At 46.9% G+C, this 20,892-nt stretch overlaps 1 protein-coding gene across 1 annotated transcript; it reads left to right on the forward strand.

The window, feature by feature from the left end:
• Nucleotides 1-324: 324 nt before the first annotated feature.
• On the forward strand, nt 325-20,639 carry LOC104511192 (transcription factor HIVEP3-like; the record flags this gene model as incomplete). The annotated part of the gene is made up of 6 exons (XM_010153694.1): nt 325-500; nt 9,018-9,116; nt 15,857-16,376; nt 16,542-16,634; nt 16,878-16,917; nt 19,815-20,639. Coding segments are annotated over 6 exons (1,753 nt in total), but the record flags the coding sequence as incomplete, so codon positions are not given.
• Between the last annotated feature and the right edge of the window lie 253 nt (nt 20,640-20,892).

The following is a 20,892-nucleotide window of genomic DNA, read 5'->3' on the forward strand; positions in this document are numbered from 1 at the left end:
TCAGTCTGCTATGAGAGCCTCATTTTGTGTTTGAGGATGGGGAAGGTCAGGACATTAGGGTGAGACGGTGACTGATCTCAGACTTCTGGCTGTTTGTACAGGGAAGCAGATGTAGGACATAAGAACATATTCCAGAAGAGGAAGTAGGCATCTGGGCAAAAGCTTTTGAAGATATTTTGAATTTAGCTTAATTACCCAGAGCTAGTAAATGGTAAATGAGGCTGGTGGTGTCAATAACATGCTGCATTAATCCAGGAAAGTTGTGACTACTTTTGAGGTGGGAATCTTCTTTTTTTTTTTTATCACGACACCTGTTGCTCATAGGTACAAATCAAACGAAGAGTATGTGTATGTGCGAGGCCGTGGAAGAGGGAAGTATGTATGTGAGGAGTGTGGAATTCGCTGCAAGAAACCCAGCATGCTGAAGAAACACATTCGCACGCACACAGACGTCAGGCCATATGTCTGCAAGTACTGTAACTTTGCTTTTAAAACCAAAGGTAAGAGACAGTCAGCTCCTAGCTCCTCTTCTTAGTGTATTGACTTACAAACCTTCATGGGGGTGCTGGCAAAGGGGAAGGGAAAACCTTCCCAGGGTTTGTAAAACCCCAGGAGTTGGAGGGAGGGGGATGACGGAGTCTTAAATCGGCTGAAATTTTCAGAAGAGGACCAGTCTTGTGTTAAGCTGATGCATGTCACAGTGGAGAGCACTGGCTGCACGTGCCAGCCTGCAGCAGGGCATCTGCGCCATCCTGTTTGAGCTTCTTAAAGGGAATGATCCTGAAATACAGCTCCACTGGCAGGGTTTTATAAAGAAAACCACTTCAGAACGAGGGCAGGAGCTCCTGGGTACAGGCAAACGTTCCTGACTGAGCACTTGGAGACAGTCTTTGGGTGGCTTTTTATGCTAGCGCTCTCAAGATCTGTTTGCGCTGCACATTTTCATCCTCGCAGTTGCATGTAGCTTCGACATTTTCTATATCATATCATATCAATAGGCTTTTTCTCTAAAGACCTCCATGCCAGGACATCTAGTCATTAATGATCCACAACCTCACTACCACCAGATACTCTTTCCAATTCTTTTCTTCATCGTTGCCTCAGTGAGTGTGTGACTGAACATCAGGAGCATGGAAATCCCCATGCAAGAAAAAGTCTCTTCCAAGAGACTGTGGGTAAAGTTTCCAGAAGTGCCAGAGATGCCCAGGTCCATTTAACTTCTCGTAAGAGTCTGGCACCGTGGGTTTGACAAATCTCCCCTGCATCTTTTGGTTCCAGCAAGTCTTGCAATAAAGATTTCCTGTTCAGTTTCTTGATAATAGTTTGACATAAATATAAAATACCTGTTGCCTGTCGCTCCATCATTGCACATCTCAGAAGATGATGCATGTGGGGCGGTTAGTTACTCAAGAAGTTCATCAACCTGAAAAAAACAGTGCTACCCAAGGAGGCAACACAGCACGGGCGTGGGGGAGGCACTCGGTGCTGCTTCCCCACAAGTGCCGATGAAGGGCCTGTCTGTGCTAGACCAGCGACCCCGACGCCGCATGAGTCAGGGTGGGCAGTGCCTGCGGCCGATGGCTTTGTTGGTGAAGCTCGTGGGTGATTTCTGGGTAACAGCATGTTGGTAATCAGTAAGCGTATGGGAGCGTGGGGAAGTGATACCAATTTTGAGGCCAAATTCTTGTCAGACACATGCAGCAGATCCAAGCGATGGTTCTTTCTCTCCCTCCCAGTCTGGAGCTATTTCCAATTCATTTCCTTTCTCTTTCTCTCTTGCTTTTGTTACTTTGTTCTGAGGTTTTCCTTTGAGGGGTGAATCAATTTAGCCTCTTCCTTCACTTCATCTTGCTTTCCACCATGCTTCTGGTAGGCTTTTATTCAGGATGCGGCAATCCAACCATCCTTTTCACCATCTCTCTACCTGCTTTGCTCTTCATCTCTGCTCCCTTGAAGCACGCAGACTGTCAGCACTGACAGTGCTGGTTGCTCGTTGCAAACAGAGACTTGGCTCCAAGGGGCTCCACTCCGTTAGCTGTGCAGGAAACTTGCATGAGGAAGGTAGCACGGAAATGCTTCCTTCAAAAAAAAAAAAAACCCACAAGCCCAGTGTTGGGATCTGAATGCCAAACTATCTGTCTGCCTGTGGATGCATGAGGGGACAGAACTTCCCCAGATCAGTGATTGAGGATGAATAGTTGCATGATGGTAACTTGGAATTGCATGCAAGTGGCTCTTTGCTGGAAGGGGCTGACAGCCAGAGCGGTGGCTGTGTCCTGTGAGCATGCTTCTACTGCACATAAATTTGGGTAAAAGCTGTTTGCCTTGCTGATGGAGACACAAAGACCTTTGGAAGAGTTACTGGAGAGTGAGAAAAAGATCAGCCTTGTGTGCTGATAAATTCATCAGTTAAAGTCCAGTTATAGAATTGGTGCTGGTGGTGATGGAGTGTGAACTGGAGGTCCATGAGCTTTGCAGAACTGGATGTGTCACAGCTTATTTGGCAGATATCTGGGATAAGTTTGTGCCCTGATTCATTAGGATCCTCCTTCCTGGTGTGCAGTTTTGAAACCACAGTTAACTGCAGAATGGAGAAGCTGGAGCTCTTGCTACTGGACTGCACTTGCACAGATATAAACTGAGTTAAAGCTCTTTTAAAAATCAGCTTTCCAAAGTTAATTTTAGCCTTCAGCGTAAACTCGGGGGGGATATCTGTGGAGCTGTCTTCATTTTGGCTGTGGTAGATCTCTCCAGCATGATCTAATGCTCTAAACTCTCAAGTAGGCTGGGAGCAGTTAAACTTTTTTTTATTATTATTTTTAATGAGGATCTTTATCTGGTTAAAATGTACCTCTCCCCACCCCTGCTCCGGAAAATCCGTATCTGTGTTCCAAGAACTGGGAAAACTTTTGCAAAAGAAAGAGCTTTAAATATTTTCCCCTTCTCAGTAATTATGCTGCTTGTCTGCTTTTTGTGCATTTCTGTCACTGTAAGTGAAGCTATTCCTTTGGGTTACAGAACTGCAGGGAATTTTTTAATTTATTATTTTAAAGCGAATCCGTGAGATTTTTGTGTGTTCACTTAGCTGATGGAAACAGCAGCCTTGGAAATTTGGTTTGTAAAGATTTATTTGATTTTATGTTGCTGGATGAGATATAAATATGCCTCTTTAATGAGGTGTCTCTACCTCCACTGTAGTAGTGCTCTCCTAAGGGGTTTGTTACTGTGGCCTCCAAGAGGTTGTTTAAAAGAAGTTAAGCAGCTCTTTAATTGTTTTTTTACCAGGAAGGAAATGAAGAAAAAGGTGCAGTCTAACAATTTCCCCTTTCAGGAAGGTCAGGGAGAGCTTTCCTCTTGACCACCTTCCCAGAGGGGGCACAGCCAGCCTTCCCCTGTCACCCATCGCCAGACCCTTGAGGGAAGCACAGCCCCTTTCTTCACTCTTGGCTGACTGGGGGATGTGGGTCAGTGTTGGCCCATTAGTTCTCCTCCTGTGCAGACATCATCCTTTTCCACAGCTATTTTCTGCTCTCGTTGAGACTCACATCAGACTCTCATGTCCTGATTACTTGAGATTTCTTGAAATTTCTGGACAAAGTATATGGAGCAGTTCGCTGTGTCAGTGACTTTGCTGGGAGGTCAGAAGGGACAAGGAGCTTCATATTAATTTAAAAGGTGCTGGTGTAAAGGACATCAGTGCCTGCTGGCTGAAGATACCCATTTGATAGTCTAGTCCACTCACAGTTTCCAGACACCAGACTTCTTCATGTCCTCAGCCAGTCTTCCTTTAATAAATTAGTTTGCGGTTCCTTAAATCAGCACATGACAGGCACTGAGGTTATTGAACATGTTAATATATTAAATGCATTACCCCCTCAGCCCTTAAAGGCAAGGTTATGGATGCACAGTTTATTATTACTGCTCTAGCAGACTCAGCGCTCTGCTAAGCCCCCTCTGGAAAGTACAGAGCAGGTCCAACTGGCGGAAAGCTCCACAAGAATTAACTGCTGTTGTAGCAGGCCAGATTGACATACAGATCTGCAAAACGGCCCTGCACCCTGTGTGAGCTGGGCCCCTTCCTTGGTGGCTGGGAAGAGGGAAAGGGTCTGTGCATCCCTGTGGAGCCGCTGCTGGGAGGAGGCTTTGGTCCCCGACTCCTTGGGATGTCACAAACCTTGACAGGATGAGGGCAGAGTTATCCTCAGGAATTTGCTGCCTGCTCCCGTGCGCAATGTCACGGGATGTGTCACTGGGAACAGAAAATGACCCAGTGGCTCAGAAAGGAGACAAAACACTGTGAGCAAAAGGGCTCTTCAACTTACTGGAGAAAGGTAAAAAAAAAAAGTCTGGAAGTAAAAGACTGGCAAATTGAAGTGAAATATTAGCTGTTATTTTTTTAAACAGTGCAGCTATTAAGTCTCAGCAGAAGCCTCAATGGGAAATATGCTAATTCTCTGTATTTTGAAATCTGCAAATCCAGCCCTGGGTAACTTTATGGAAGATTAGTTTTCAGCTAATGCAAGCTGATAGACTTGATCCAGAAGATAGCTAATATTTTATGTCCTGTATCAATACAGGCAGGCAGGCTAGATGTTCAAATTCTCTCCTATAATCTTTAAGCCAATAAGTATAGAAGATAATAAAATTAAAAAAAATTGAAATCTTTTGCCCAATAAATTACATAAACTAAAGCTTTCCTTTGCACAGAGTCTCACTTGGGGACATTATCTCCAGGCTGGGCCCTAAATCAAGGCCTGTGCATTATGTAAGTCACACATAAAACCATTTCAAGGGTCTGTCTGGGATGAAGAGTATTGGCCTGTGGCTGGTTCTGTGTGTCTCACAGCAAAAAGGGAGTCTGCTAGTTAGGGCGTAGCTGTTGCTCTCCTTACATGTTATTTTAAAAGATAAATGGTTAAGTCCTGAAAGTTGGTAATTTGTTTTGGGTTTTTTTGTTTGTGTATTTTGAAACTGTTCACATTTAATAGGAGAAATAGGTGTTGTGTATGCCCAGTACAGACGGGCTAATTTTTCCAGGAATCTTAATGTTTCTGTTCCCTACCTTTTGCTTTAACTCTGACACCTTTAAAATATAATAATGGATATTCTAAAAAATTAATTTCCTTCTTTAAATTTAACTGGCAAATCAATTCTAGTCCCTATTAAGCTGTTTTAAGTGCTTTTGGAACACCAGAGTTCTAGCTTTCTCCAAACAACACAAGTATTTAAGCTGCTTTAAGTCCAGAATAAGACCTCACAACATCAGAAGAGCTTAAGCAGCTGGTAATACATCGTCAAAAGCAGGCGGAATGAGGGAGCTGTGCTGACACAGTGTGTACTCCTCCAGTGCAGCAATAGTTGGGGTGGGGTCACAATTTCTACTGATTCCTGAACTTATTTAAAGATAGCCCATTTATGTCAAATCGGGGAACTTTTTGGTAAACAGTCCTTTGTGAGGACTACTTACCAGCTTAGGATTCAGTATAACTGTTCTGCCATTTAAATCCAGCTTCCCTGCCTGATAGTTTCTCTCTTGCTCTTTCAAGTATGTTTTTTCCACTGTTTCCAAGGAAGCAACGCAATGTGGGTTTGGGTTTTTTTTATTTTAAGGTTTTTTAAGCCAGAAGTCTGAAAGGCAACAAGTAGCTGTGAGTCCTTCCTTGTAGAATTCATATCCAGGTTTTACTTAGGCAAAGTGGTGTTGATTTTACTGGAAATTCGCCAAAGGACTTTAGCATTTAATCCTGCCAGCATTAATTAAGGGGTGTAAAAACACAAACTGTAAGAAGAACTCTGATAAGATAAATATCATTGTCCTCCAAATTGCTCCCAAGATGATAATTCAGCTTCTCAGCTGGTGTAAATAAGCCTCAAGCTTTTAACTTCCTTAAAATGATGCAAACTTAGGTCAGATGAGAATCTGGCCCACTGAGTCTCCCTTCCCTAAAAGGATAGCAGCATTCCTATTTTGTTGGAATTTCTTCTTGGTGTGCAGGCAGGGTGCTGTACATGGATAGAATGTGCACCAGGGGGATTTGCACCAAGAGCTTTGCAGGCTTATCTTGCTCATCAGCGCGTGTGGGTATCACTTTATCGAACCAAATGAGAATGAAGGAGGATGGAAAGCAGAGTAGAAAAAAATAGAAGGGGAAAGAAAGCAACATTTCCTGTGAATTGGTCCTTCAGTATTGTGCATAAACTCATTTGCACAGGGGACTTTGGCGTAGCCTGTGCTTTGCCTTCCGGCTCACGCCTGTGCAGGCAGCCTGGGTGGGGAAGGAAGATGAGATGACACGGCGTTGTCTTGCACAAGGACAGTTGCCTCCCATGAAAGAAAATAAAAAAGGAAGTGACACTGATGGTTTCTGGCAGAGCTTGCCAACCCAAACCCTTGCTCAGGGTGGAGCTCAGTCAAAGCAGAGGTGCAATGAAGTGATATGCAGAGAGCTGCACGCTCCCCGTATCAGCCCAGGTCCCGCAGCAGGCGCAGGGAGTGTGTGTTTGCTGCCAACAGCACTGGAACTAAGGCAGCAGGGAGGACTTGTGTGTATAGCAGCCTTTGGACATCTGAAGTGGCCAAGGTGGCCACTGTATGCCTCTGAGGACCAGAGTCCTTCCCTTGAGTATGGGCTGCCCACAGTCTTTCCCAAAACATTGCATTCAACAAGCCTCCTCCCGGCCCCAGGTAATTAGTGTGATACCCTCCCAGCTTAGCCAAAGCCATATGTGTGTAGCACGGTAGATTCGTGAACTTGTTTGGGGGATGTGGTAGCACCAAAATGCCTGGTAGACCTCCCCTCCCCACTCTTCCCACCATAGGGATCGCAGCTGAATTCCCGAGGTGCCGCAGACCATAGTTTAACCAACAACCCCCTACTCACACCAGGCATTTACTTGGGCTTATTTTCTGTGTGTTTATTTTCACTGGAGGGAGTCCAGTCAGGGATTTTGCTGTGGTAAGTGGGCAAAGATGGGTCATTTTTGCCAGCCATGCTGTGATGTGCCGTGATGGACAGGCAGCAGCAGCAGGCTTTGATTTCAGCAGACTGAGTCAGTTTGTCTTTTTGCTAGTTAGGTCCAAAATTAAATGCCATTTCCATGAGGCCACAATTTGGAATCATTAGATGCTTTTCAGTGAAGCAGTTTTTCACTTTAAAACAATGGTGATTCACTGGAACCAGAGGTGTCCGTGAGAGCATGCTCTTGTCTGGTGGGGTGTCTTTGGGTCCACAACAAAACTCCTGGTCCAAAGTGGAGAAAGAGAGGTCTGATATGGAACAAGGACCAGAGCCAAGCTGGCCTCATCCTCATACCTGAGTGTCCTAACTGTGGGGCTAAGAGTATTTAGGCATGTAGTTTAAAAATAATAAATCTCTCTTATTGAAGCTGTTTTGCTGCATTTAAATTATTAAATATCCTTTGAATCCACATCCTAGATGGGTGCCAGATACACAAGGATATATAGTCAGCCTTTGTTTCTCTTGGTCTTTCCTGCTGGAGCTATTCCATTTTGTATAAAATGGGCTAAATAAATAATTCATGGTCTAAAGAGAAACTAACTTGGTAGCTAGATGGTTATGACACTCTTCTGAGATGTGAGGGCGTCACGGGTAATTCTCTGCTCCAGTGAATGGTTGCTTATTTATTTATACTATCCGGAGCAGCAGGAGGAGAGGTTGATAGAGGCCCTCTATACTCCCACCAGCTCAGGGACCGGGGGACTCTGTGGATTGCAGGATACCAGCTGAGGGGCCTCAGTCCTCAGCTGAAGGTTATAATAAAGTGTGAGAATTCATTTTTTCCTCTTTTTTTTTTTTTTGGTGAGAAAAACAAGCCTCGTGTTCAGCACTAGTCTCAAGTGTTCGCGAACAGGAAGGCTGATGGCACATCGGGTTACCGCAGTGAATTTGGAGTGCTCAGCCAGCTCCTGGGCTGTGCTGGGAAATTAAACAGCCCTTGGTGGAGCTTCAGCAAGGGACTAGGTTTCTTCCCATCAGCAGCTCAGCCCATGAAGAGGTTTGGGAGAGGAAAGGGAAAAATGTGACAATTTTTCTTTATTTCTCCTACCCGCTGTTTTTCTCTCCATTCCACCTACCTACCTTTTCCCCCTCAGCAAAGGTTCCCTTCTGTTCAGCATTTCCCTTGGATGTAAGTAGGGTTAATAACTGCCTAATTAACCTGCCTGTAATTTGGGAGTTAGAATTAGATAAGTGCCCTGTGAGGCCAGCATGCCCATGAGTTATCCCATCACACTGTCTCAGGACAGTAACCAATGGCCCCACATCCCAGACTCCCCCTTGCAGGGGCTGTTCTTTCCATCCTGGCCCCAAGGAAGACTCATTAGTGCTCAGCAGGTTTTCTCAGCGCTGCAAGACCCTGGTGCACCGGGCTTCAGAGGATATCCATGACGACTCCTGCTCCAGAGAGCTGGGAGCTTTTGCCTGACACTCAGTGCATGTGAGAGCATCTGAGCCATCCTGCTGCAGGGAGAGGGTGATTGTAGGGTTTTTACCTGTTGTTGGCATCTCGAGCTCTTGTTTTGGTAGTACCAGTGTGCCCTGTGGTGCTAAGGAGCTGCTCCCCTCCAGGCAGGTGACCCTGTGTGCTGGGATGAGGTGGGAAGTGATGCTGGATTAAAATGTGTTTCTCTTCCCTACTTTCCTACCATTTTAATTTGCTGCATCATCACAGCTGAAAGCACTCCAGGACTTTTCTTTCCCCCAAACCCAAATGTGTACCCTACTGTTTTTTCAGGTTGCACAACCCCTGGAAGGTCGCACAACCCTGCCAGCACCTCTTCTTCCACCCCAGTGCAGCAGTGAAGGAGCAAAAGGGAAGATGTAGCCTTATGTCACAGGGTATTTGCAATGGGTCATGGTTTGTAGAAGAGTCAGAGGCCTCCTTTGTCCAGCTCAGAGCCAAATTAATAACTTCTTACTGATGAGCTTATAAAAAAAGAAAAAAAAAAAGAACAAAAGACCCATATTGACCAAAATATGTTTTCTGCTTCTTTTCAGGGAATCTGACTAAACATATGAAGTCAAAGGCCCACAGCAAAAAATGTCAGGAGATGGGCGTGTTGGTATCTTCACTGGTGGATCTGGAAGCCGAAGAAGGTAAAATCCTTTAACGTTACAAACCTGCTATTGCTGCTGAGAGAGAGCAGTGTCCACTCGGGCAGGACAGGTGCTCCACAGATCATCCTTCGTTTCAGTCCAGGTTCCTTCCAACACCCAAGGTTGGACTTCTGCTTGCACAGGGTGGGTTAGGGAGGCTGTGTCCATGGGACAGTCCGTGACCCCGTGTCTCCCTGCTGGGGGCTGTGCATGTTTGAAGTATTTTGGCTGGCTGCAGAGAGATGCCAGAGTAAACAGATGGGTCGGGAGCATCCCGCATTTGGCCCAGCACTCTGCATGAGGGCTATATACACAGTAAGAAATAGTGGATCCGTGGCACAAGAAGGTGCTTCTTGGTGTTTCGGGGTATCTCTAGGAGGGTGTTCAGGAGCCTGACTGATGTGCTCTGGAAGAGCCTGGGTCTCTCCTGTCCATAAAGGAGGGCAAATCTCTCCTTTGGAGAGCTATCTCCAAGGCAGCAAACCGAGACTCCCTGGGATCTCTTGCATGAAGATCTGAACCCCTCACTTTGCTGCCGCAAGCGCAGTCTGGTGGGTGAAGAAGAAAAACTAGTCCTGGACCCCCAGTTAGGATCTGAGAACATCTTTTACTGGAGCTGAAGTGCTGAGCATGACCGGGGGTGTGCCCCTTCGGTGTGCAGCCTGTGCAGGCTGTTGGTGATGTTCTTGCAGAGGGCATGTAGTCCTGCAGTACAGGAGTATTAATGATTCAGGGGGTACCTTCCTCCTGAAAGGGGCTCCAGAGAAGGATGTTGGTGACAATAAGCAGAACTGTGGTGACAATAAGCACTCTTGCCTCCATCAGAAATGTTGAGGGAAAGGTGAGGAAGATCTCCAAGCCAGGAGATGAAGGAACATGGGGAATTCTCATGTGTACTTAGCTGTTTGAGCTAGAAAAAGATATTTTACCCAAATTATTGGAGGCTGTGCTCCGACAGCTGTGAAGGGTTAGGTTATGTACCTCCAGGGAACAGTTAGATGTTTTTACGATTGTTATTCTGTTTCCTTTAGCAAGACCCTGAGTATTCAGATCAGGAGCTGCAGCAGAGGAATGAAGGGGAAGAAGCCTTAGGGGTGGCAGATCTCAGGTCCTCATGAAATTTTGGGTCATCTGCATTTGCGTTCAGTGGATCATTAGCATTCATAGGAAACACTGCACATACCAGCCAGAGAGGGAGGAGAGGCTCTGGGACCTCAGGTCTGTTTCTGTCAGTGTGTTTATTCCTGAATAAAACACTTAGTGTCACAGAGCAGAGTGGTGGTTTCTGTTTAAATTGCATTGCAGGCTGGTCATGGCACCACTGACCCCTCCTGGCTGCCACCCCAGAAATCCCAGTATGAAAGCAGCTCTTAGGGCTGTGTTTAGCACTTTTTTCCCATTTCCTGTTTCACCCCTCTTTCTCACCCCAAACCATTTTGATTCCCTCATCCCCAGGGTTCATTCTGCCACAGCCCACACGGGTTTGTTGACAATGGGTTAAAATGAACTTCATAAAACACATGGCGCCACAGTTATTTTTATAAAGTGAACATCAGCTGAGCAAGTTCTGGAGACAGCAGTGTGAGCCAGAGAATGTTAACTCGGCAGGAACAACAAACAGCGCTTATCACCCCGGTCCCCTGCTGAGGTCAAGTCCATCAGAGGCTTTATTGGGAAAGGGTCTGGTTCCCGGGACATGGGCAGTGTCACATGCTTCCTGCTTCATAGGTAATTAAAGATCTCTAAGCGCATTCCCCTGCGTAGCCCATGGTGGCAAGGGGGTTTGCTCGGCTGCAGCCCTGTGTGCCACAGAGGGAGCTTGGGGTGCAGGTGTCTCGCAGGGCTGGGGAGGCTGTGCCCGCAGGGCAGCCCTGGCCACTCTGAAGTGCTTTAAGTCTCAGTTTTGGATATCAAAGCTTAGAAATGCTGTCCCCCGCAGTGTGCTGTATCCTTGGGGTATCTCTGCCCTGGTTAATTAAGCTGTGCTGGGGAGATTTGCAGGCACTGGCATGCCATGGTCTCAAACTGCAGGAGCAATCAACAACTGTGGTTCAGGCCATCTATCACACTTCCAAAAACTGCTGAGCACAGTTTGGGTGTTTGCATGGCCCTGAGACCATTTCTGCAGAGGAGGTTGGATGTGGCCACTCTGTTTTGGAGGCACAGAGGTGCAGATGCAGAGAAGTCTGGTGTGGCCGCAGGGCTTCTGTCACTGTCCTGGGGCAGACGTGGCTTGGAGGGCTGATGTGACTGTCCTTGACCTGAACAGACCATGGCTCAGCTTGCCAACAGAGAACCTGTAGGAGATGTCTCAGAAGTCCCACTGGTTAACCAGTCCCAGACCCCAGTGATCCCCCAGGGCAGTGGCACCATGCCCTTTCAGGCTTGGGTTCTGGTTCAGGCCAGGAGTACTCACCTGGTCAATCAGGGGATGAGGACATGGGAGAAAAAAAGTCCTACGGCATTAGCAGACACCCATGCCCCCTTTCACAGCACCTTGCCTGCCACGCGCAAGGGTAGACAAAGGACTTTCCCAGGCCACGCAAAGTAAGCATCTAACCAGGACCAAGGATACCTGACCTGGCTGACAGTGTCCACTCTGCCTCAAGGGATGGATTTCTTCCTTTTAAATTGGCTTGAACTCCTGGCTTTTCTCCAGCTCTTCAGAGCAACCTTTCCATCAGGCAGAGACATGCTGTACTTGGCCGTGGCCTTTCCAAAGGAGGGCATGGCCAAAAGAAAACCTAGTCAGGGATTTTGCTTTAGCTGCCCCAGGGGGAAAGTGTTGGTGTGGTGTGAGCAGTGGGAGGCTGCTCCCGTGTGGGATTGCTGGAGAGCTCCTTCAGCCCAGGAACTCACTTAAAATAATTGATTAGCTGACGGTCTCCAAAAATCTCTTCCTGCTGTTATGCCACCTGTCTGAGATGCTTCTGCAGATAAAAGCTAGATAGGGAAAGACTGGTTGCATGACTTTGGAAAGAACAAATATTATTTTAAACCTTTCCATTATAGTCAATTAGAACTAATGAATCATATTAATTGATTGTCACTTTTGAAAACCTGCAAATCAGAAGTCCTATTTATATTACATGTAATTGCAGGCTTCTGAGGACAGAATAACAAGGGCTTGCTTCACCAGTCCAGGGGAACGCTTTCATTCATGATTTCCTTCAGTCAGTCATCATACAGGGTTGATAGTCGTGCGCTCAGCAGTGTGGTGTGAAAGCCTGTCCAGGCTGTAAGGTGACAGGAACACTCTGCTTGCGAAAACAGAGGTCTGGCACGTGGTGAGGCTGAGCTGGTCTCCACCGTTGGCCTTATGGAAGGACCAGGTCTAAACAAAAGCCCGAGGAAGGTCTGCCTTGCATCCCCAGGTCAGCTGGGAGAGGGCTGAGCGATCACCAGCTGGGGGACCATTTTTCTTGCCATCATTAATCATTGGTTCCTGACTGCTTGTGGCTGAACGCATGGTGGTTGGACACCTGCTAAGCCCAGCAAGGAAGGGTCCTACCTACTGCAGAAGACAGGAACCCCTTAGCTTTCGGAAGGGACTCCTCTCCCGTTGTTGCTGTTGGCTGCACGGCGGCTCACTGGAATGTGTTGCACTGTCTGTACTGTATTGCATTATGCAGGCAATCCATGTAATTTTAGAATTACAACAAATATACAGTCCCCATTTCCTCCCATTGATGAAGACCGTTCGTGTTTGTGTAAAGAGGATGGTGTGCCAGGAAAGAATGCAGAAAGATGAAAATGGGAAGGCGTGGTACTGGAGGACATTTCCTTTCTTTTCTTCCAGCTTCTGTTTCACCTGGTTAAAGCTAACACTGGACTTCTGCTGAAATTTCAAATATCCTGCCTCATGACTAAGGACACCCATTGCTCACAAATGCCAAGTAAATACTAAATAAAGCAGCCAAGAAGACAGTCAGAAAATTGTATTTTGTACTGTAGTGGTTGGAGCTATTGAGATGAATGAGAAAATAATGTAAAAATGGCAGAAAGGTGCATGAGAAATCAGAGATCACATCTGTATCATGCATCCCCTCTTCTCAGAGTAGTGGATTACAAAGAGCCTTATCCTGTGGAACCACAGAGTGTCTTCTCTCTTCTTTGCAAATAGGCTCAGAACAGAGCCTAGCAAGGACTAGTTTAATTAAAAAAAAAAAAAAAAAAAAGAGGCGGCTATTTCCATGTGGCATAAACCAGTGCAAGAGGATTGTCATGCTTTCCTTTGGGGGCAGGCAGGGAGGGAGCAGCAGTTCCTAAAACTCCTTGGATTATTTTAAACCAGAGTTATATTTCACTTGATTGTTTTTATTTCTATTTAAGGGGCAGGAGAAAGTAAGGGGTGTTACTATAAAAGGAGATTGGAGTATAATTCTTCTCTCCTGCATTGGTTTTCCTTGGTGTGATTGCATTGGTGTGGTAGAATAGCCTTGGGATAACACACATGCAGTGAGATGCAACCCTCAGACAAAGCCATCGGCAGGGCACATTTTCACTAGCTCCCTCTCCCCTTCCATCCTCCCTTTTTCCCTCCCTCTCTGTCTTCTCCTTACTTGCCCTTTCTCTGCCTATTAGCTCAGCAAAATGCGTTTCGATTGCAAGAGGCCAGGGCGCAGGCCGCAGCTCTCTTTCTGGCTGCAAGAAGCATGTTAGGAGGCCAAAGCAAATTCCCTTTGGGCTGTCCCAGGACTCACTGAAGTGTTTCCCTTGGTGGCAAATGCAAACAACTCCCCAGTGCAGAACTGGCTTCACATTTCCCTCATGCTGTCCTTCTGACCTTCCTCTTTGTCCTGGCCAGTGCCTGTCTGTTGTGTGACTGGGGCCAGCAGAGGTGACCACAGAGGACAAGACTCTCAGAACTATACCAGGGAGACTACAGCTGCCTGTGCATCCCGAAACCCATAGATGTCAAACCCCAAAACCAGAGACAGGGACTAGGTCATAGCTCTGTTAGTGAAATGCATTCCTTTTCCAAGCAAGAAATATGCACAGTTCACCCTACAGCTGAGAGAACTGGTCATTTGGAATAATACTTGCTCTGAACTCAGTTCCTTTGGGAGTTTGCAAACAACCCGCCACTGGATCCTGGGTCCAGCAGACACCGTCATTACACTAGCATTTCACGGTGCAAGTCAGCCCCTCGGTCGGGAGCTGCTGACTGAGACTCGCTGCCGTACGAGTTCTGCGGTAGGTCTCTATGTGGGCTGGTGACCAGATACTTTGAAACGGGGTGGGGAGCAAGGAGGTGCGTTTCAGGCTGACTCGGGTAAGTAATCAGCCGTGGTAAAATGCATGTCTTATTTCACTGGTAATGCTACAAACTTCATGAGCATTTACTAGTAAGGCCCTGTTATTCAAAGTAAACAAAATTAGTCTTTTTCTCTGTAGATCACAGTGACTTCTCACTGTGTGGCCACGTCCCCTTCTGAAAGCCACCCTGCCTGCTGCAGGCAGGTGTGGTCCAACCTCCTCGTTAGCTCCGTGTCATTTCCCCTCTGGCTCGTCCTGCTGACAGATGGCAGCTCTAAATGGAAAAACCGTTCCAGTGTTCATCAGAGGAGAAACAGTGTCCTAGGCTGAACTGGTGGGGAAAAGAGGCCAGCAGCGCCGCAGTTCATTACCCAGTTTCACGCAGGTGTCAGAGCAGCATCCAGGCGCTCTCCTTCCAAAGACGGGGACCAGGCGCACTCCAGCAGCTCTGCACCCATCGTCTTGGGGCTTGGCGCAAACAAGAGGTTGAGAAACGGGTATTTTATTAGCCTCTCCAGAGCAGTGGGGCTTGAGGAAAGCCTCCTGCAGTTGTGTTGAGCTGCAGTGACATCCAGTGGCTGCTCCCGATGGGCCTCAGCAGGCTGAGCTTGCGTGGCGGCCAGCACCGCTGCACATCTGGCAGCGGGAACGGGGTCCTGCTCAGGGCAGAGCAGGGCAGCGGCTCAGTACCAAGTGAGAGGTTGGTGCTGATCTCAGGAAGCTGCTGCGGGCTCTTAAAGTTGAAGAGAGATGCTGTATAACCTACAGACATATTTTAATCCTTTAGAATCTGCTTTCTGTATAGTCCTCACACGCTTGGAATAACAAAGCATCCGTGTGCAAGGCCTTCCACAGATAGACAGCAGAAGACTCTGCCACAACGAAGTGTCTGCATCATAAACAGAATTTATCAAAATAAGGGAAAATCCACAGAGATTCTTTTAAGCCTATTGTTTACTTTTTTAAAAAAGTCCACTCTCACTAATGTTTAACTGTGACATAATCTGGACCAGAAAAGGCCCAGTGTGGAGGACGGGAGCAGTCATCCCAGGAACTTTGGCTGCTGTAGATATTTTGTAGGCAGCATTGCAACAAATAGTCATAAAAAGCCCACCAAAGGATGATGGTGCTGCTGTTCTCCTTGTCTGTTAAGAGCCTTTTTTGTATTTCTAGACAAAGGCAGGCAAGGTGTGTGAAGGTGTACATCAGAAGCAGGTACTAATGGCTGCTTGTGTTGACAAAGCAATGGCAGGAACCAGAATTAGGGTAGAGCAGGAGGTCCCAGTGGGGTTCACTGGGATCATCAGGAGTGGAGTTGGCACAGAGGGCTAGATTGCAGGCTTCAAAGCATGAGATGATCAGATCTAGGAAATAGCTGGGTCCTCTCTTCTCCCCGTAGAAGTTTTCAGCAGATTTAGCACAAACCCAGCCCCTTTATGTGTGTTTTACACTCTCTGTTTTGTGTTTGCCTATCCCTTCAGGAACAAGTGAAGACCTATTCCAGGACTCTGAAGGGCGGGAGGGATCTGAGCCAATTGAGGAACACCAGTTTTCAGACCTAGAGGAATCTGATGATGATGATGACAATGAAGATGAGGAAGATGAGGAAGAAGAGGAGAGCCAAGATGAACGACCTTTAAAATTGCCAGAAGGCAAGCATACCACCCTCCCAAGGCACTCTTCAGGTGGCTCTCCATCTTCTCAAGAGGAAGGCACTGAAATAGCATTGTCCTTACCCCAAGAAACTGTTTCCAGAAGCCAAAAAGTAGGTGAAGGCCAGCAGGCCTCCTCCTCAGGGCTGGAAACAAAGTGGTCAGCAGACAGCAGTGACATTGCTGTGTGCCACAGCTTCTTGAGTCTCCACAGACCAGCTTTGACCTCCACCGAACAGTTGGCTTCTGCTGAGAGAGAATCTGTCACAAGGCCACAGATGTCCTTAGTTATGGACCTGTCAACCTCAAAAGACACGTCCCCAAGAAAAAGGTGGTCTCCAAGCCAGGAGTCTGGCAGAGATGGTGGCAGCAGCAGACCAATACTAACAAGAAAGCATCTATTAACCAAAAATGAAACTTCACCGAAACGTTTTTCACCAACAGGAGAACTGTCTTCTCTAAGGTGCCTGTCTCCAGGGAGAGGGTTGTCTCATTGCCAGCGCGTCTCTCCCAGGAGGGAGGCATCTCCACTGAGATGTGTGTCACCAAGACTCGAGCTGTCACCCAGCAGGCATCTCTCCCCCAGAAGAGAGCTGTCCCCAAGAACGTATGTTCCACCAGAAGGAGAAGTCTCCCCTGTGAGGCACTCATCACCGAGCAGAGAGGTGTCATCAGTCAGATACTTATCGCTGAAGAAAGTCTTGTCTCCAGGCTGTTCAGAGTTGCCTAGGTATCCATCCCCTGGGAAAGAGGACTTGCCTGGTACTAGCAAATCAGCAGCAGATGACAAAGTTCAAAGCTCATATCAAGCCCAGCATGGGATATTATCTTCGATGCCTCTACCTCACAGGTTCTTTGGCAAAAATGTACAGCTATACGAGTCCAAGCTGGTAAGTTCAAGCCTCTCTTGCCTTCTAGTCCCTGCAGTACATTCTCTGACATGTTTTTTAGTGAAGGTTGCAATGCAGAAGCACAGTAACCCTGACTGTGGCCAGTATCACAGATAACCCAGAGAAAAGTGAGAGTGGACCGCAATGGGTTTTGCACCCATTTTGGTCCTACCCAAATTTTGGTCACTTGAAGAGAAATAAAGCTGTCCCTTCTCCAAGGGGTTATTTACACTCTTGACCCAACTAGTCTCCTGCTGAGACAAGCAGTAAGGATGACCACTTAATAAGGAGTAGTTGTTACTAAGAGGCTTTTTTTCCCTGGGAATTTTGTACCCATTTCTGAGATTTCACCAGCTGAGGTGAAGCTGTGACCTTATTGTCAGTGACCTGAACCAGATCTTAAGTCCCCATTTACACTCTGTTGCTGACTCCTGGGATATGTACATATGCAGCCAACTCTGTTAGATTAACTGCTGAGAAATGTTTGTTTGGACACCTCTGATTTCATCTCGCCTCTGTCTTCAGCACAGAGAAGTGTTTCCCACTGAGTCCAGAAAATTACTTAATCTCTCTGCTGAACATATCAAATCCTATGGGTAAAGGAAAATTGCATGTTCCTCCGACTGCTACAGGCAAATTAGACGTCGGGTTTGGTGGAATGTTTCCCATTTCTACTGAAGCGCCTGGCTCTCCTGTAATTTATGCGGATGAACATGAGGTTCGGTTGCTGGAGTTGCTCTGCAGTGAAACTGGTGTGAGGAGAGACTCGAGCCCTTAGGGACTGCACTGGGAAGAGAGAGGCCTTTATACAACCCCTGGAGAACCTGTCATGGCAGATGCTGACCCAGGTCCTCTCCAGAAAAGCCACGCTACCCAGTGTGCGTTTCTTCATGTCTATGATAACCATCTTTTGGTGCTGCCTTCCTTCTGCTTTCCATTCTGAGTGTTTGTCTTACTTCCTCAGAGACTATCCTTTGGTTTAGGTCCAAACTTTTGCTTACTTTCATGCTATTTCCCTTTCCTGTCAATTAACTTATTGTGGTGAATCTCAGAGCTGTGGAAACCCCAGTCCTTCAACTCTACAGCATCTGTCAGGAAAACTGCCCACTGCTACTACCTGTAGCAAATGCCCTAAGTGCCGTAGTCCACAGTAGGAGACAATATCATACACCCCTGCTTATCTGCCCATTCACACTCTTTAACTTACACTCTCACATGCATAACTTTTTGCTCCATTTTCCTGCTTCTCTTATGCACCCGAAGTCACCACTGTGGCTTTTCTCATGTGCCTGCAAAATAACAATAAAGAATGTGACATTTACGAGTGAGATGGACAGGTGGGCTTTTGTTGCAAAATTATACTTCTTCATGATAAGGCTACAAGAGACAGAAAGATCAGAGGTGGATTTATCAGATTCCAAATGGAGCTCTGTGCTCAAAACTCGTGCCCTATGCATTGCTTAGAAATTTGGAGATGATCTTAGCTTAGCTTCAGTGTAAGGCTTTCAGCCAAGTCTGTGCATCATGCCTGGCCGTGACCATCTCTCTTCCCACTGGCTCTTGCTTGCAGGAGGTAGTCTCTCCTTCTGGTGCCTGTTGCACAACTGAGATCATTTTCCCAGCATCCTTATAGTAATTCTGCCGAGACTTCATGTGGCTAAGTGAGATTTAGCAAGTGTTTGCACTTTTAGTTGCTGACCAAGTAAACACTATCTTCAGTGCCTCTGTCTCTTCTGCTGTCTTTTTGCTGCTTTCCTTGGTTGCCTCTTCATAGAGATCCAGCTTTCGGGGTCTGGCAATTCCCCATAATCCTACAAAAAACTATGCCCTCCACTGAATCCTCAAATTTTATAGCTCACCCCATCTTAATGGAAAGTTGATTTCAGTTTCTCTTGCTTCCTCTTCTTAGGAGTCCTGCTTAGGTGTTTAGTTATAACCTCATCACTAATTAATCCATTTCTGTTTAGCCACATATCTCTCCATGATGTACATTAGGAAACTATGTGAAGCACCGAGAGAGAAAGAGGAAAAGGTAAAATGGTAGGGTCTTAACCCTTGATTTATGCAGACCACACCATGAGGGTGGTGGTGGGGACCACACTGATGGGTGTGCTTTGTGTCAAATGAGAGTTAATGCTATCTCTCGCTCAGTCCAAAACACCCTTGCAATTAGCAGCTGTAAGGAGGTAATCCTGCTTTAAGAAAGCCCAGTAAAAATAAATAAAATAGTCTGGGCTCTCAGAAGCCCCATGTACTGAAAGGAATCCAAAGAGGATGTCAGGAAACACTGGCAACTCTGATAATAGGACAAGGGGTAATGGTTTTAAACTAAAAGAGGGTAGATTCAGACTAGATATAAGGAGGAAATTTTTTACGATGAGGGTGGTGAAACACTGGAACGGGTTGCTCAGAGAGGAGGTAGATCCCCCATCTCTGGAAACATTCAAGGTCAGGTTGGATGGGGCTCTGAGCAACCTGATCTAGTTGCAGATGTCCCTGCTCACTGCAGGGGGGTTGGACGAAGTGATCTTTAAAGGTCCCTTCCAACTCAAACCATTCTATGATCTTATAATGATCTCCTGAACCACACCCCTGGATTTGTGCCTCAACAGACCATGGGCATATTTGTTCCCTGAAGGCAAACACTGTGGGTTGTGTTGCTCCTTACCTGAAAGGTTTGGGGGTCCAAATCCTCCTTTGTTGATTGGTCTCCTCCAACTTAGAATAAAATGTTTACAAAACCAATCCTTAGAGTGAGCATTAATGATGCTAATGCCATAACTTCACATTGCACTGATTCAGCTCTTTCTTTTCCCTCTGCGGCACAGAAGATAGAACCACGGAGCCCAACATGCTCACCTGGCGTCACACAGCCTGTCTGCTCCAGACCCTTGCAGGCACCTCATGAAATGCATGTCCACACTCCCAGCCGAGGGGAGGAGAATGTCTTCAGCCATCTACCGTTACATTCACAGCAGCTCACGAGGACTCCGTATCCTATGATTCCCATTGGGGGCATCCAGATGGTCCAGGCGAGGCCGAGCACCCATCCCAGCTTGGTGCCCAGCTCAGTTGTGTCCCTGCAAGCAGGATACTTTGCTTCTGGCAGCAGTGGCTTCGCGGAGTTCAGCCGGGCTCCCGAGAGGGACGAGGAACCACAGGTCCCGCGGGAGCCATCATCGGCATCGGTCTCCCCGGTTGCAAAGGTTTCTAAATACACGCTGTCCCCAGAGATTATGAGCAGTAGTTACTTAGAAGAGAAAATGAGGACTAGTGAGCTTCAGCAAAAGACAGAGCAGGAGGAATACAGGGTAAAAATGTTTGCTGAGTCTAGCCACGTGGAGCAGGCAGGCTGCTCGGCATCCCCAGCCAGCCCCAGCACAACTGACAAGCACTCTCCAAAGCCTTCGACAAGCGGGGAAGAACCCTTGAAAAAAACGGGCAAGAAGCAATCTGGCAGCTCGAGCACTTCTTTTGAATCATCCTGCACTTTCATCTCAGACCTCCCCTCCCAGCCGCTGGACCGAAGCAGCAGCACCGGCTGCCTCTCAGAGCCCTCATCCAGCCATTCGCACGCCCAGTCATTCTCCAGCCGGAGGAGAAACCTCTCCGGAGAGCCGAGTCGCCAAGGGGGAACCTCCAGGAAGAGCAGTCCACACCTAGAGCATGCAGATTTAGGTCAAACTCAAAACAAGGTGGACGAAAACACGGGAAGTACTTAAGCCTCCATCTGTTCCACCTTTAGGCTTCCTATGTAAAATCAACAGACATTTTCAACACTATTTTCTTTAGTATAATCATCGCTATAAGAAGCACTCTAGTGAATGACCAAACCCATGGAAGATTCCTGGTTTTCTTTGTCCCAGTCTGGTATTATCTCCACATGTATGCAGTTACTTGTGCCTTTTTCTATACCTTTTGTTGCTTGAAATGTACAAAAATGTTTGAGGCTGTGAATATTTTTTTAGAGTTTTT

This window comes from Eurypyga helias, unplaced genomic scaffold (genome assembly GCF_000690775.1).
Source record: "Eurypyga helias isolate BGI_N326 unplaced genomic scaffold, ASM69077v1 scaffold33276, whole genome shotgun sequence".
NCBI lineage: Eukaryota > Metazoa > Chordata > Aves > Eurypygiformes > Eurypygidae > Eurypyga > Eurypyga helias.